General features: G+C 49.6%; 1 protein-coding gene across 1 annotated transcript in view; it reads right to left on the reverse strand.

Annotated features, from left to right (window-relative positions):
- The window catches only part of AGBL1 (ATP/GTP binding protein-like 1), a 128537-nt gene that overhangs the window by 32926 nt on the left and 78941 nt on the right, over nucleotides 1–16670 (reverse strand). The window contains exon 17 of the mRNA XM_015569116.1: nucleotides 2070–2250. Within this exon, the coding sequence (XP_015424602.1) occupies nucleotides 2070–2250 (181 nt within the window). The remainder of the gene's footprint in view (nucleotides 1–2069; nucleotides 2251–16670) is intronic.

Here is a 16670-nt window from a genome sequence, read left to right on the forward strand (position 1 = left end):
TTAGCATTGGGCAGCATTTATCCTCGTCGCTGTTTATGACGGCATAAATTAGGTTTATGCTGATGGAATTAATCACCCTAAATTTAGGAATAATAAATAGTCGTGTTTATGTGGAGTGGCGATGTCGGAGGGAGGCGAGTGGAGCAGGCACACACCCGAGGCTCGAGGCTCGGTGTGTGCGGTTGTGGCAGCAACCCCTAGAGAGCAAGGAAGCCCTTGGGGTCGAGCTCCCAGAACTCCCGGCCGAGCCCCGGACATGGTTTAACACTATGCAAACGATTTAGCAGCAGGACCTGGTGAGTTCCCAGAGCCAATAAATTTCCTTTAAATATATACATACATATAATCTATATCTATATCTATATCTATTATCTATATCTATATCTACATACACACACACACATACTTATTGATTTCAGAGAGGAAGGGAGAGAGGGAGAGACATATCAATGATCAGAGAATCAGGGATCGGCTGCCTCCTGTACGCCCCCTACTGGGGATCGAGCCTGCAACCTGGGCATGTGCCCTGACCTCCTGATTCATAGGTCGATGCTCAACCACTGAGCCACATCAGCCAGGCAGCCGAGACTTTTAAGCCCTTGAGTTGTGAGATGTTACACACTCCTGGGGGTCTCAGGCCTTTGGGTGGTGATGCTGCCATTCCCTGTGGGTTCTCCTCTCCGTAACGGAACGCTAGGATTTCCAAGTCCCTCTCGGCCAAAATGGTTTGGGTGACCCGAGGGACCTGCGCAGTTCCTGGACGCTGAGTGATGAAAGATGCTCTCTACGTAAATAGGGTCATTTTAATCATAATTAACAGGGGCAGTGATGATGAACGGCACTGTCACTGAGAAGAAGCCGGCCTGCTGTGCATGGGGGAGCCTGAGGCATGTGGCTGAGCCAGGAGGAGGCTCAGGGACTGAGACCACATCAGCCTTCCAACCAAGGACCTCCATCAGCCCGGCCGGCGTGGCCCAGCAGTTGAGCGTCGACCTAGGAACCAGGGGGGTCATGGTTCGATACCCAGGTCAGGGCACATGCAGGGGTTGTGAGCTCCATCCCCAGTAGGGGGCGTGCAGGAGGCAGCCGATCCAGGATCCTCTCTCATCGTGGATGTTTCTCTCTCGCTCTCCCTCTCCCTTCCTCTCTGACATCAATAAAAATATATTTAAAAAAATAAAATGTGGACCCTCTTCCAACAGGCCTCAGAGACACTGGGGTCCTCGTCCCCGCCGCCCGCTCTGAAGGCAGGTGGCGCCCTGACAGGAGACGCGCGACCCTCGTCCCTCCTCCAGCTGTTTCTCAGTCACTTCACTCCCAACCACTCCACAGCCTTGGTTCACCACTTCAGCCACCCCGTTCAGATAAAGCGACACCCTTCCTAGAGCTGCATCCAAACTGCCATCAAATGCAACTGACAATCAAGATTTCTCTGCAGTAAACCTTAAGGGCGTCAAGGAAAGCATTGGCTGGCCCGTGCGGAAACTACAGTGTGAGCCCGAACTCTGCCACTCACCCACCATGGGACCTGGGCAAGTCACTGGATTACCCTGGGCACCGGCTTTCTCCCTTTTAATAGAAAAGTGTGGAACGGAATCATGTCTAAGGACCCCTTTGGCATGAACTGCCCATGGAGCCATATACCTTTCTATTTAGAAAGCTCTGAGATGGCCCGGCCGGTGTGGCTCAGTGGTTGAGCGTCAACCTATGAACCAGGAGGTCTCGTTTCGACTCCCGGTCAGGGCACGTGCCTGGGTTGCAGGCTCGATCCCCAGTAGGGGGTGTGTAGGAGGCAGCCGATCCATGATTCTCTCTCATCATTGACGTGTCTATCTCTCTCTCTCCCTTCCTCTCTGAAATCAATGAATATAGATTTAAAAATAAATAAATAAAAATAAAAATAAAACGATGAGACCGCATCAGTGAAGAACAGATAGTGTTTTGTACCAAGCCCAGGAGAAGGTCTGCCTGCCAGGCCTCCTCGATCACACCCCGCCATCAGATAAACCCACAAATGTGTTACTACGGCAACATCCACGTGAGGGCGGTGGGGCCAGCGCCCCACGTACTTGCCGTTGACGACCCCGTCGGGGTTGAGCATGGGGATGATCTTGAAGATGAAGTTTTCCCTCAGGAGCCGGGCCCCGGGGTCACCGCTGACCAGGAACTCCAAGGCCCCCTTCATCACCCAACTGGCGTTGGTTTCTCCCGGGTGGACGCGGGCTGTGATCACCTGGTACGGACGCTGCCCTGTTGGAAAAAACAGAGGAAACTAAACCTCGATTCACTTCCCACTTCCATCAAGACGTCCCCACGGGGCCCCTGGAGGTTACACGGGACCATCGTGACGTAGTTCGTAGGTCCATTGTCTGTAACACACATCTGGCCCGCATTTATCCATTTTCCACCTGCTTCTAGGGCCGGCGAGACTCGAGAGAGGATGTAAGTCAAAGCTCAAGGCTGTTATGAAAAATGTAAATATTTTTGCCTGCCCAGCATGGCTCAGGGGTTGAGCGTCGACCTATGAACCAGGAGGTCAGGGTTCCATTCCCCATCAGGGCACATGCCCGGGTTGTGGGCTCAGTCCCCAGTAGGGGGTGTGCAGGAGGCAGCTGATCCATGATTCTCTCTCATCATGATGTTTTCTTTTTTTAACAAAAATATATTTTATTGATTTCTGTGTTCTTTTTACTGCTGACATCAATAAAAATGTATTAAAAGCAAAATAAAACAAAACAACAAAAAATGTAAATACTTTGAGGCACGAGAAGAAGCTAAGAAGCAGATTTAGAAAGGCCACCAAAAAAAAAAACCTCTCCACAGTGGATGTCACCGATATGGGAAGGATTCTTCTCTTTGTCACTACCAGCTGTGACACGCAGACAAATGACCTGATTTCTCTGTCGCTATGTTACCAGCTGTAAAATGGGGACAATCATATTGACCTCCTGTGGTTGTTATAAAAACAGAAGGATGGCCCCGGCTGGTTCCACTCAGTGGTGAGAGCGTCAGCCCGCGGACTGAAAGGTTGTGGGTTCGATTCCCCGTCAAGGGCACGTACCTCGATTGCAGGCTCGATCCCCAGCCCCAGAAGGTGCCCATGCGGGAGGCAACCAATTGATGTGTCTCTCTCATATCAATGTTTCTCTCTCTCTCTCCCTCCTCCCATCCACTCTCTCTGAACTAAAATAAAAATCAATGGAAAAAAATATCCTTGGGTGAGGATAAAAAAAGGAAAACAGAAAGGTGTTAGTGGCATATTCTTGCCATTCCCTACATGTCAGTTCCCCGCCTTGCCAATTACCAAGTCTGTGGGTGAGATGATGTTTGCTATTCCTCAGTAGAAATAAGAGTCATGTGCGCAACGTGTATTGGAAATTTTTGCCTGCTGGACACGGAGCCCTGCCCTCGAGAGATTTGACAACAGAGTGAAGCACCTCAATCTTAGGCTCATAATAGTTTCTTCAATTTGCAAAGAGAATCATTGACGCTTTAAAAAAAAATACTAGAGGCCCGGTGCACAAAAATTTGTGCACTCAGGGTGGAGGGGAGCCCCTCAGCCTGGCCTGTGCCCTCTTGCAGTCTGGTACCCCTCGGGGGATGTCGCGGGGGTAGGGCGCGGGGGAGAAGGGCACGGTGGACGTTAATGGAAGGTCAGCTCCCCCCTTCCTGCTCTCCCGTTTGCTCACCATCCCTTTTTCCGCCTTCCGGGGCGAGCGGTATTGGCACGCCAACAAAAGGGCTGTGCAGAATAAAGCGGCCTGATGAGTCAGTGCCCATCAGTAGCCTATTTTCAGCTCTATAATTCCACAGCTCGCTCTGTGGGTTTTGAACTAGGTTCATTTACAGCCCATTGAGCGACACTGGGAAGAACTCCCCACCCGACAAGGAGAAATAAAAAAAAAAAAAAATAGCTTAAGCTGCTGTAAATTCTCAATGCTCTCCTTTTTAGACCATTGCCCGCCCCTCTCCCGCCCTCCGTGTGTTAGTCAATAAGCTCAAGGCTGCCCTTGCAAATCGGTGTCAACCAAACTTTCCTTTGGAGGGTCAGGCGGGTCATCTGCTATGTTGTAATGCGCCCCACCACCTAGCACAGCGGTTCTCAACCTGTGGGTCGCGACCCCTTTGGCGGTCGAACGCCCCTTTCACAGGGGTCACCTAAGACCATCCTGCCTATCAGATATTGACATGACGATTCATCACAGGAGCAACATGACAGTGATGAAGCAGCCACGAAAATAATGTTATGGTTGGGTCACAACATGAGGAACTATATTGAAAGGGCCAGGAGGTTGAGAACTGCTGACCCAGCAGGCTGCTCTGAGCCTCCTGAAGGTGCGAATGAAGGGAGCCACGGGGTCTCGTGAAGATATAAGTGGCATTCGAGCCACGTCTCGTCGATTTTCCTCTCCTCCTCTGTGTGATTTAAGAGGATTTTGCGGGCATAGCGCTGAGTTAAACTTACGGGACCATTTGGCTGTAGCAGCCAACGGTACCCCAGAGAACCCCTAACAGACAACAGCTGTAAATAGTATGCAACACACACAACATGCGTTTTATTCCGTGTAATGGCCAGTTTCGGTTTCCATAAGTCATCTCTGGTGAGGGTAGGAGAAAAAAAGCGTCAGGGATTGGCGTTATTTTCCCTCTGCCATGGATGAAACAGGTCCCAAAGGCCGCCAAAATCTATGAAGAAGTCATGGTTTTGCAATATTCTAATTCCTTTTAAAAAATATGTATATCTTTATATTGATTTCAGAGAGGAAGGGAAAGGGAGAGAGAGAAGCATCCATGATGAGAGAGAATCATGGATCGGCTGCCTCCTGCACGCCCCACACTGGGGATGGAGCCCACAGCCCGGGCATGTGCCCTGACCGGGAATCGAACCGTGACCTCCTGGCTTATTGGTCAATGCTCAACCACTGAGCCACATCGGGTAGGCCTATATTTTTTGGAAACATTCTAATCCTTAAAGCTTCGTATTACACGTATGTTTGTGGAAATGAGATCTGTTAAAAGCGGTTAGAAACGAGTGGGGGACAGCAGAATGCCTGGGAGAGAGAGATTCAGGATAACGGCCAATGAAATGGAGTAAGAACTGAAGACACGGTGTGATCACACACAATCGTGTACCAACTATATAAACATCCTTTCATTTGCTCCTTCTTTCTTTCAACAATATGTATCATTAGCTCCCACTGGCACTTGGCAAGGCCTGGGAATTCCAAGAGAAGTAATGGGCTCGTCCTCGGGGAATTAACAGCCCCGCTGGTGAGAAGACAGGCACACAGACAATCATGACCCAGTGAGATCAGGGACATCTGTCAGCCCGTCCTCAAAGCACAGTGGAGCTCTCATTAGGCCCTTATTGATAGCGATGCCAATCGCTGGCAACGGCTTCAATGTGCATCCCCGGGAAGCTAGTTAAGGAAATGATACAGAACAGAGGATGCTATGCAGTCATTAAAGATGGCACATAGCTGGTGCTTGAGCATCGACCTATGAACCAGGAGGTCACGGTTCAATTCGCAGTCAGGACACGTGCCCAGGTTGTGGCCTTGATCCCTTGTAGAGGGCGTGCAGGAGGCAGCCGATGAATGATGCCCTTTCGTCATAGACTAGAGGCCCGGTGCACGAATTTGTGCACCAGTGGGGTCCCTCGGCCTGGCCTGCGGGATCAGGCCCAAACCGGCTCCCTGACATCCCCCGAGGGGTCCCGGATTGCAAGAGGGTGCAGGCCAGGCCAAGGAACCCCACCCGTGCACGATCGGGGCTGGGGAAGGAAGCAGACCCAATCGGCCGGACCCCAGCAGCAAGCTAACCTACCAGTCAGAGCATCTGCCCCCCTGGTGGTCAGTGGATGTCATAGCAACTGGTCAACCAGTCTACTGTCTGCCCTCTGGTGGTCAGTGCACGTCATAGCGAGCGGTTGAGCAGCCTTAGCATATCATTAGCTTATTACGCATTGATTGGTTGAACGGACGACCGGACACTTAGCATATTAGGCTTTTATTATATAGGATGTTTCCATCTCTCTCTCCCTCTCCCTTTCTCTCTCTTTAAAAAATCAATAAATACTCTTTTTTTTTTAATGGCACATCTTTCTCTTTCTGTTGACATGAGAAGATAGCTGGGACATAATGATGAGTGCGGGGGGGGGGGAGGCAAGAGAGTTGCATGCTGGGAGGATCCCAATATGTGTGCAGTTATAACATTTCCTTAAAGACATGGAAACACAGAGATGCACCTGTGCCTGGAGGTTATTTAGGGCCTCCTGCTCCCCATGGAGAATGCTTGCCAATTCATAAAATAATAACCATATGTCAGTTTCCATAACGGCAAATATTTTTAAGTAGTGGTACACCGCAGAAGACAAAGAGGAAAACAGGCCCGTTGCAATATGGAATCAATATCAAAAATGACTAATGAGATATGCTTCATATTTTGTAGTTAAGTCATCAGAAGTTTTGTATGTATTTTACACTTTTTTAAAGAAAAAAACATGTATTTTTATTGATTTTAGAGAGGGAGAGAGACCAAAAATGACTAATGAGATATGCTGCATATTTTGTAGTTAAGTCATCAGAGGTTTTGTATGTATTTTACACTTTTTTTAAAGAAAAAAACATGTACTTTTATTGATTTTAGAGAGGGAGAGAGAGAGAGACAAACATCAATGATGAGAGAGAATCATGGATCGCCTGCCTCCTGCACACCCCCTACTGGGGATCGAGCTCACTACCCGGGCATGTGCCCTGACGGGGAATCGAACCGTGATCTCCTGGTTCATAGGTTGACGCTCAACCACTGAGCCACATCAGTGGGACTATTTTAAACTTTCGACTTATCTCAGTTTGGAGTCATCACTTTTATCTGTTCAATAGCCTCCTGTGGTTCCTGACTAGTATATTAAACACCTTGGCCCGAGACCAGCAATGGCGAACCTATGACACACGTGTCAGAGGTGACACACGAACTCATTTTTTGGGGTTGATTTTTCTTTGTTAAATGGCATTTAAATATATAAAATAAATATCAAAAATATAAGTCTTTGTTTTACGATGGTTGCAAATATCAAAAAAATGTCTATATGTGACACGGCACCAGAGTTAAGTTAGGGTTTTTCAAAACGCTGACACGCCGAGCTCAAAAGGTTCGCCATCACTGCCCTAGACTGTCTATCAACTCTCTAACTCAAACCCTTTATCACACTTCATGGTAAACGTTTATTAGAATCCAATGGAATATCGTTAAGATACAGAGGAAAAATGAATGAAAAAAATAAGGTCACCCTCCCCCCCAAAAAAAAACAAGCAAAAAAACCCACACCCAAAGCATTCTAATTGATTGCCTTCTTTCTCACAAAGCAATCCAATTTCGAAAAAATCACAAATTCCTGTTCTCTTTGCAAAGGGCAATCTCGCCTTCTTATCCCGTACCCGCTCGTCTGTCTCTCTCTCTCTCCAGTGTGAGAAAGTGGGTTTGGATAATAGGCCCAGATGAAAAAGAAAAATCAGGAAATCTATTCCCGGGCTGTCTCCAGATCACCCGGAGGAAGCGGTGAGACAGAGGCTGAGCCGACAATTTTAGCCTCGGCCTAAATACCAGCACATCCACCTGCATCTCCCCGTCGGCGCCCAACGGCACGGAGCTTTTCCTGGAGGTTCTGTGACGGGAAGAGATGCGGGAGCAAAGAGAACACATCTGGGCGGTCAGGACACATAACGTCGATGGCGCGGTCAACGTTGTTTGTGCTTGGATTGGGGTTAAAAAACTTGCGACTCCGAAGTGACAGCCACTGGGAGACCAAGGATAATGGCATCAGGAAAACTGCCAACAGGTGCTGTTGCTCCCTCCACATCGTCCCCTCCCTCCCCATCCCTCCCCCCACCCGCCTAGAATCTGTCTGTGGGTCCCAGTGAGGGACGTTTGCCGCTCTGCCTGGGGTCTGCCGGGGTCTCTCTGGGACCCAGGGCACCGGCTCCTTTGCCCCCCAGCTCCCTGGAGGAATTCATGCTCCCCAGAGGGAAGTCTTAGCTCATTTCCTCCAGCTCCGGGAGGCCTCAGAATGGTGCTGGCACCTGCAGACCAACCGGGGGCGGGGTCGGGCCACCTCCTGCTGCTTCTGAGAGGAGGTCTTCTCCTTTGTTCCTGAGATGCCACCTGTGAGTGGGGTCATGAGATACCTGCCTTTCTCTGACCGGCTGCTTTCGCATAGCATCAGGTCCCTCCCTGCTGCTGAAATGGTAGGAGAGCCTTGGGCGGCCGTCAAAGTTGTTTTGCAATGTTTGATGGAAAAGCCTTAACAAAAAAAAACACACAATGGTATCCTGCCCTAACCGGTTTGGCTCAGTGGATAGAGCGTCGGCCTGCGGACTGAAGGGTCCCAGGTTCAATTCTGATCAAGGGCATGTACCTTGGTTGCGGGCACATCCGCAGTAGGGAGTGTGCAGGAGGCAGCTGATTGATGTTTCTCTCTCATCGATGTTTCTAACTCTCTCTCCCTTCCTCTCTGTAAAAAACCAGTAAAATATAAAAAAAAAAAATTGTTCTTTAAAAAAAAAAACACGGTGTCCTATTCCAGGACCCATGAGTTCCTGAATCATGGTTTATAAATAATTTGTCTAATACCAGAAGGCCAAGGAAAGTCTACGGTGACTTCACCCAATAAGATTTCTGTGCAAAAGGTCAGGTAATCCAATGACCTATAACTTGTCCGTGATAACCAGGCTTCCATATTTGCTTCTACGAGAACGCTCGCCCCATTTTATTAAAATGTGTGCAACTGCAATTTTGTTTAATGTTTACTTTCTGTCGTTTCTTTCTTTTTAAAAAAAATACATTTTTACTGATTTCAGAGAGAAAGGGAGATAAAGAGACAGAGAGAGAGAGAGAGAGAGAGAGAGAGAGAGAGAGAGAGAGAGAGAGAGAGAGAGAGAAAGGACGAAGAGACAGAGAAGGAAGGAGGGAGGGAGGTAGGGAGGGAGGAAGGGAGGAAGGAAGGAAGGAAGGAGAGAGAAAGGGGATTATGATTGCGGCTGTTCCCAGAAATGACCCCGGCCGGTTTCCACTTCCCGAACCCGACAAGGGTACTGCGGATGCCCTGTTGCTTGGCAACCGGCCTTGTCTGTGGAAGCCATTTACATGTTTTCACCTTTGAATGAGGGAGGTTCACGGATGACTGGGCAGCGAGAAAGCGGCCGGGCAGGCCAAGCGCTCCCAGGACGCATGGGATCACAGAGTGTGGGGAGTGGGTCTGGCCGCCAGAGAGGCGGATGGAGAGCCTGGCAACACACTGATGCCTGAAAGTGAGAAGATGAGATCCGCACACAAAGCCTGCAGCTGCGTCCACACCAAGCTGCCACGGGATCAAAGACTCAGCATCTGGCCCTCTGGTCTCAGAGCGTCCTTCCGCCTCCTGAAACCCACCGGGGGACCTGTGACCGGGGCCGGTACCTGTGGCCCACACACCTGCCCGGAGACAGGGCCCCTCACACGGGCCCTCATACCCAGCCGGTCTCTGCATCCCGTTAGGTCTGATATACCGAATTGAATCGCCACCTCCTCCCCTAGGAACGGTCCTTTGGGCCACTTCACGACCGACATTCCCTTTCGCCGACACCACCTTCCACTCGCGAAGACCATGATCCTTGCCCTCCGGACCTTCCCAGGATCTGGGCGCGCCCAGAGAATTCTCTGTCCAGAAAAGGCCCGCTGGAGTCCTTTAAAACCTCTGACTCCCCCTCCCTGGGTGCTGGCGCTATTTTGGGGGTCAGCCCATCTGGCCACCAGATGACCTAATACTAGCACATCAGTAATTCTTTACCCCTTCTGGTCTCATGTGTTCCCCCTTCGGCGGCCCTAACAGGTCCTGCCACTGCCCTGTGTGGCTGGAGGAGGTGACCGGGAGTCCTTTCGGCCACCTGAACTGGACATGGGCAGGTCTCACCAGGTCACCCCCTCGACAGGGTTACCCCACGTGGGTAACAGAGTCCTTTCTGCCTCCAAAATACCTTTCTGTGTGTTTTCCATTCTCTCCATCCCTGCTCATTCCTCCCACTCCCACTGCTCTTGGGATAAAATTAAGACTTATTGGGCCTGACCAGCGTGGCTCAGTGGTTGAGCGTCGACCTAGGAACTAGGAGGTCACGGTTCAATTCCCAGTCAGGGCACATGCCGGGGTTGCGGGCTCAATCCCCAGTAGGGGGCGTGCAGGAGGCAACCGGTCCATGATTCTCCCTCATCGCTGATGTTTCTATCTCTCTCTCCCTTTCCCTTCCTCTCTTGAAATGAATAAAAAAATATATTTTTTAAAAAAAAGAAACCTGAAAGCATGTAGACAATGGCTCCGAACTACGAAAAGCATCTATTAACTTGACATAAATGTATTCCAAAAAATGGGCTATAATGTCAACTTCATTAATTGTTAAATCTAGTATTCATAAAAATTTCATTACCTTTGAAAGAAATATGTAGGTTATATTTTTTGCGCACTTTGCACGAATACCCAATTACAGACCATGATGACTAAGGAGTCACCGCCAACTGTAAATGAAGGGTCACCCATAGCCAAATCATTGCAAAAGCAAACACACAATTATTTCAAATTAGGTTAAAAAGAAAAACCTTAATGTGGGACATGAGTGTATTTTATTATGTTTAATACTAGAGGCCCCGGTGCACGGATTTGTGCACTGGTGAGGGGCACGGCCTGCGGGAATCAGCCCGTGGTGGGAGTGCACTGACCACCAGGGGGCAGCTCCTGCACTGAGCTCTGCCCCCTGGTGGTCAGTGTGTGTCATAGCGACTGGTCAACCGGTAGTTCTGGTCGTATTGCCGTTCGGTCGCTGGGCTTTTATATATATAGATGATATCGGATGGGGCCTCCATCGGGGAAGTGCCTCAGGCCTAACATAGTTTTCAAATGGACCCCAATATATATATTTAATCCAATTTTGTTTCCACTGGAACCAGGGCATCCGCACAGTGACTGGTATGCACAAGCATGCATGTTCACGTGCTCGAATGCCTGTACACACATGCTTGTACACACACGCCTGTACACACACGCCTGTACACACACGCCTATACACACACACCTTACAAAAATGCTCATTGGAGGAAAAAAGCTCATGAGCATCTGGCAGGCGTGGAAAGCGAGAGTTTCAAAAGCTGCCCTGTGCAGCCAATGACACGTGACTCCCAAGTAGACTATGGGAAATGAGAAGCCTTAAAGCACACACACACACGCACACACACACACACACGGTGTGAAAGTTGGGGGTGAATCACATAGGTTTCTAAACCACCCACGTGCACAGATGGCCTTGCAAGTTAAGAGGAAATTAATGAGCCCCGGCCCATGTGGCTCCGTTGACTGCAGCCTCACCCCGTGTATGGAAAGGTTGTGGGTTCAATTCCCGGCCGGGGCACACACTGAGGTTGCAGGTTCGATTCCCCCTTCAGGGCATGTACAGAAGGCAACCAATCGATGTTTCTCTCACATCGGTGTTTCTCTCTCTCTCTTTCTCTCTCTTCCCCTCTCTCTAAAATCAATAAGCATACCCTCGGTTAAGGATTTAAAAAGAGGACATTAATGAAATACTTATTTTTGTCGCTTGTGGTTTAGAGACAGACAAACCCTCAGAGGAGCAGCGAGAACGACACAGACAGACGCACAAGACTGTGTGCCCGCGGCGTAAAGACTCTATCCCGTGAGAATCCCGGGTCACCCGTTTTTCCAAGCAGCATCGAGATGGGAAGGTCCCCCCAAAGCTAGTTCATACAAGCCAAACGACACCCCGCAAGCGCCAGGTTTGAAACAGCCCTCCCAGCCGGGGCCGAGGACCTGCAGCCTGCATGTCAATGAGTGTCTTAAAAATCAAGTCATCACTTGCAAGTTGACTTTGAGAGCTCTCCATTCTGAAGCCACCGGCTATCACTCTTCCTGAAATGTTAGAATTCTCACAGCTACTTCTCGAGACGAGACAGGGCCACCCGGGGAAGACAGGGCCGCCACGCAGGCCTGGGGTCCGCCTGAGCTCCGAGCCAACACCGGGTCCGCCAGCTCCCGGGCCACAGCCTTGGGTCGCAGCCCAGCGCGGCGTTCTCTCTGCGGTCAGTCACGGACGTACCCTGAGCGTCAGGGCCTTACTTGAAAAACTGGGGAAATAGTACCTGGTGACAGAAGCTCACTGCCTTATTGTGGTATCATTTTGCAACCTATACAGGTATCAAAACCATCACGTGTCCAACCTTAAAATCACACAATGTTATATGTCAGCTATATCGCAATAAAGGTAGGAAGGGCCATTGTCCAAATTAAACATGAAGATGAATGTAAAGAATTTTTAAAACTATATTTTTATTGATTTCGGAAAGGAAGGGAGAGGGAGAGAGAGAGAGAGAGAGAAATGTCAATGATGACAGAGAACCATGGATCAGCTGCCTCCCACATGCCCCCTACTGGGGATAGAGCCTGCAACCCGGGCCTGTGCCCTGACCGGGAATCAAACCGTGACCTCCTGGTTGATAGGTTGAGGCTCAACCACTGAGCCACAGTGGCCGGGCAAATGTAAAACAGTTTGCAAAGTATAAGGTACACATTAATTGCTCAATACATGTAACAAAGTTGTATAATTTGTAATTAAGGAGGATTATATTAGTATTCAGGCCATAGTAAGTTGAATGAATGGACAAATAAATTATTGGCATGGCCACATCTAGCTTGAATGAGAACCATTCAAATTTGACTTTAAAAGCTCTTATCTAGCCCAACTGGCGTGGCTCAGGGGTTGAGCGTCGACCTATGAACCCAGACATCACGGTTCAATTCTCAGTCAGGGCACATGCCCGGGTTGCCGGCTCGATCCCCAGTAGGAGGCTTGCAGGAGGCAGCCGATCCATGATTCTCTCTCATCATGGAGGTTTCTCTCTCTCTCTCTCCATCTAACCTTCCTCTCTGAAATCAATAAAAATATATTTTTTTAAAAAATCACCATTCCACCTCATTATGTTGTGAGAATGAAAGGAGATGACACAGGAGCTTGAGCTGAGCCAGACACGTAGTAAGTGCTCAGGAAATAACTCCCGTCAGCTTCTGCGAAGCCAGACTCCCTTCCGAAGGCCCCGATGGGAAGCTCACAGGGCTCAGAACATAGGCAAAACCCAGCACCGGGCTGCCTCGGGGTCGCCACTTCCTCTGCCCTAAAGAGTCTCCAGGAGACAGAACGCCCACCCCACCCCCGCCAAAAAAGAGGCAGGAGGAGGAGGCTGATGGGAAGGGAACCCATTTTCCCTGACACAGAAATATGTGTCATGGTAATCAGCATTGACGGGAAAAGGAAATCAGGGGGATTTATGTGACAGTTTAATAGGGTTTTGTGAAATACGATATTCTTTTAAAGTTTGCCTGAGCGAGGTAGACAGCACGTGGAGTGGGGGGGGGCGGGGGTGGGCGGCAGCTGTGAAAAGATGCAGATACTGTATTTGAAACTCAGAAAGTTGCCCCTCTGTGTCTCGGCTGCACTGTGCAGAGTGTTACCTATTTTTTAAAATATATTTTGTATTGATTTCAGAGAGCAAGGGAGAGGGAGCGAAAAGCATCAGTGAGGAGAGAGAATCAGGGATCAGCTGCCTCCTGCACGCCCCCTACTGGGGATGGAGCCCGCAACCCAGACATGTGCCCTGACCGGGAATCGAACCGTGACCTCCTGGTTCCTAGGTTGATGCTCAACCACCGAGCCACGCCGGCCAGGCCAGCGTGTGATGTATTTATACTGAACATACATACGTGCTCACCGAGGTGTGAGTCCGTGTAGATGCAAAGTCTACCCTGAGGCAAGGTGAAGCATGAGGCATGAGGAATGCAATGCCTGGATATTACATGAAAATTTGGAATTTCTATCCAGAAATAACAATCTATTTTTTTTTCTCACAAAGCATCCACCTGCCAGCATATCTATGGAGGATGTGGGTGGAAAGTTGGGCGCCAAATCACCCATCACCCACCAAAATCCTGGAGTCTGGCCCCCTGGAACCAGTGAGCATGGCCGCCCCCTGCTGGACAGAAGCGGTACTAACCCATTCCACCAGCTCATCAATGAGATTAACAATGGGAGGGGGAGGGTGGAGGAGGAACCAGTTACACCGAAATGTCACCTAAATAAAAAAGGCTTGCAAATGGTAACTCGTAACTCAGGATATGAAAGAATGCCATGAGAGAAGCCTTTGGACCCTGATAAGGAATAATGAAAATAGAAAGTGGGGAATTTGGGGCTCGTCAGCCCCGACCGGGAGAAGCTGTACCCTCACTTCAGGGGCCCGGTGTAGTCATTGAGACCAAAACGCTGCTAGAGAGAAGGCCAGTCCATCAGGCTGTGAAAACCACCGTTATCTTAAACTAGAGGCCCGGTGCACGAAAATCGTGCACTGGAGGGGTCCCTCAGCCTGGCCTGTGCCCTCTCACCATCCGGGGGATGTCTGCCTGCCGGCTTAGGCCCTCTCACAGTCCGGGACTCTTGCAGTCTGGGATCCCTCACTCCTTACCACCCGCCTGTTGGGCTCCTTAGCACTGCCATGAGCCCGGCTTCTGGCTGAGCGGCGCTACGCCTGTGGGAGCACACTGACCACCAGGGGCCAGCTCCTGCGTTGAGCGTCTGCCCCCTGGTGGTCAGTGAGCGTCATAGCGACCAGTCGCTCTGCCATTTGGTCGATTTGCATATTAGGGTTTTATTATATAGGATGCCCAGCTCCCTCGGCCCCGAATCTGTGCTGATACAGCCGCCTTCTGAGTTCTTTGCGGACTCTGTCTGAATCGATAGGGTGTAATCTATTCTGCTCTCCTTTCTTCTCCTATTAGTTTCAAAATTATAGATTTTTATGTCTGTGTGTTTAGTGGTGATCTCTATACTATAAATCTCCTGAACACCATGCAACGTTGTTCACGATGTTTTCCTCCCTCCCAAACAGGGCAGGAATTTTGGCATACGTCGAGGACCCATTAAATCCTGCTCTCCCTCCACCTCCCCTCCCCATTCTGTTATGGTTGTCTAGACTTTATCTTAGAGGGCAATAAATTGTTGTTTCTAGGTGTGGGTTTACCTTTATTCCTCCTGTTTGGTATTCAGAATGCACTTTTTTTTTTGGCCAAAGCAATATCCAGACTTAATGCAATGCACATCAAAATTCCAATGGCATATTTTTAAAGAAATAGAACCAAAAAAAAACCCCATCGTATTTGTATGGGACCCACTTTCAAATGACTCAAGTCTTTCTTCTCTTCTGCAAAAATTCTCAGCGATTATTTCCTCAAATATTGTTTCTCCACCCCTCTTTTCATTCTCTCCTGGAAGTCCTGTTAGGAATGTTTGTTAAACGCTGTAGGAGCTCGGCTGGGGTGGCTCAGTGGTTGAGCATCGACCTATGAACCAGGAGGTCATGGTTCCATTCCTGGTCAGGGCACATGCCTGGGTTGCGGGCACCATCCCCAGTGTGGGGCGTGCAGGAGGCAGCTGATCCATGATTCTCTCTCATCACTGATGTTTCTCTCTCTCTCTCCCTCTCCCGTCCTCTCTGAAGTCAATAAAAAAATTAATAAAAAAAACAACAACACCGTATGAGTTTTCGTTAAATAAGTACCGATTTGTCCCACTCTAAGCCTTAACCGAGTTTGAAGGAGGTAACTGGAAAGGCCAGTTCTCAGATATAACCTCAGTCTTCTCCGATCCTCCTTCATTTATGAAATGAGCTGGATGAAAGACAGCGGGGGAGGCGTGCGCCCCTGCCATGGTCAGGTACGTGTCCCACCAGAGATAAATCCTGAAAGCGAACGTTGAATCAACAGTCCAAGCCACCTGGTGGCCAAGACACTCGCCTCCGAGCTCGGGGACACACACGGATGAAAAGGCGTGAGGTGACTTCCTTTCAATGTGCGTGTGGAACCCGCCCTCCGCTTTCCTTCAAGCTTCTCTGGGGGAAGAAAAAAGGGCCGTTGTTATGTTTTGGGAAATCATGCGAAGGCACCGCGTTTCCGTGATCACGGGGATAAAAATATCAGTGTGTGTCAGGACCCCACGAAACACCGACGGCTCCTGATGGGGAAAATTAAATTTCTGGCCTCCGCTTGATTCGATGCTTATCACTCCTTTACCCCCAGAAACGTTCTGTCACAAAACATTGAAAAATGCACCCACAACACACCAGACAAACTCAAAAGGGCTCTTGGGAGCCGGAACGGACAAATAGCGGGTGTGGCGGAGAGCAGGGGAGAGGACTGAGTGAGAGAACGCGACAAAGAAAAAGAGAGTCAGAGATATGTCGAGTCTCGGGCAGCCCTGCAGAGGGAAACACGGGTGTGGAGCAAGCATGTCAAACTCACGGCCCTCGCGGCCCACAACGAGTATTTTGCAGCCCAGCCAATATAACGGTATGTAAGCAATGTTTTAATAACAATTTCGTAACTTAATTTTTACAATATCCCGTTATACATAATCCTATATAATAAAAGGCTAATGTGCAAATTGTCCCCTCGACCGGGAGTTCGACCAGGGGGCGTGGCCGGCCAGCCAACTGCTCACGGCCCCTCCCACAGGCCAGCCCCGCCCCTGATCGCCCCACCTCCACCCCAGCGTGAGAGAGAATCATGGATCGGCCGCCTCCTGCCCACCCCC

This window comes from Myotis davidii, unplaced genomic scaffold (assembly GCF_000327345.1).
Source record: "Myotis davidii unplaced genomic scaffold, ASM32734v1 scaffold164, whole genome shotgun sequence".
In the NCBI taxonomy this organism is placed as follows: Eukaryota; Metazoa; Chordata; class Mammalia; order Chiroptera; family Vespertilionidae; genus Myotis; species Myotis davidii.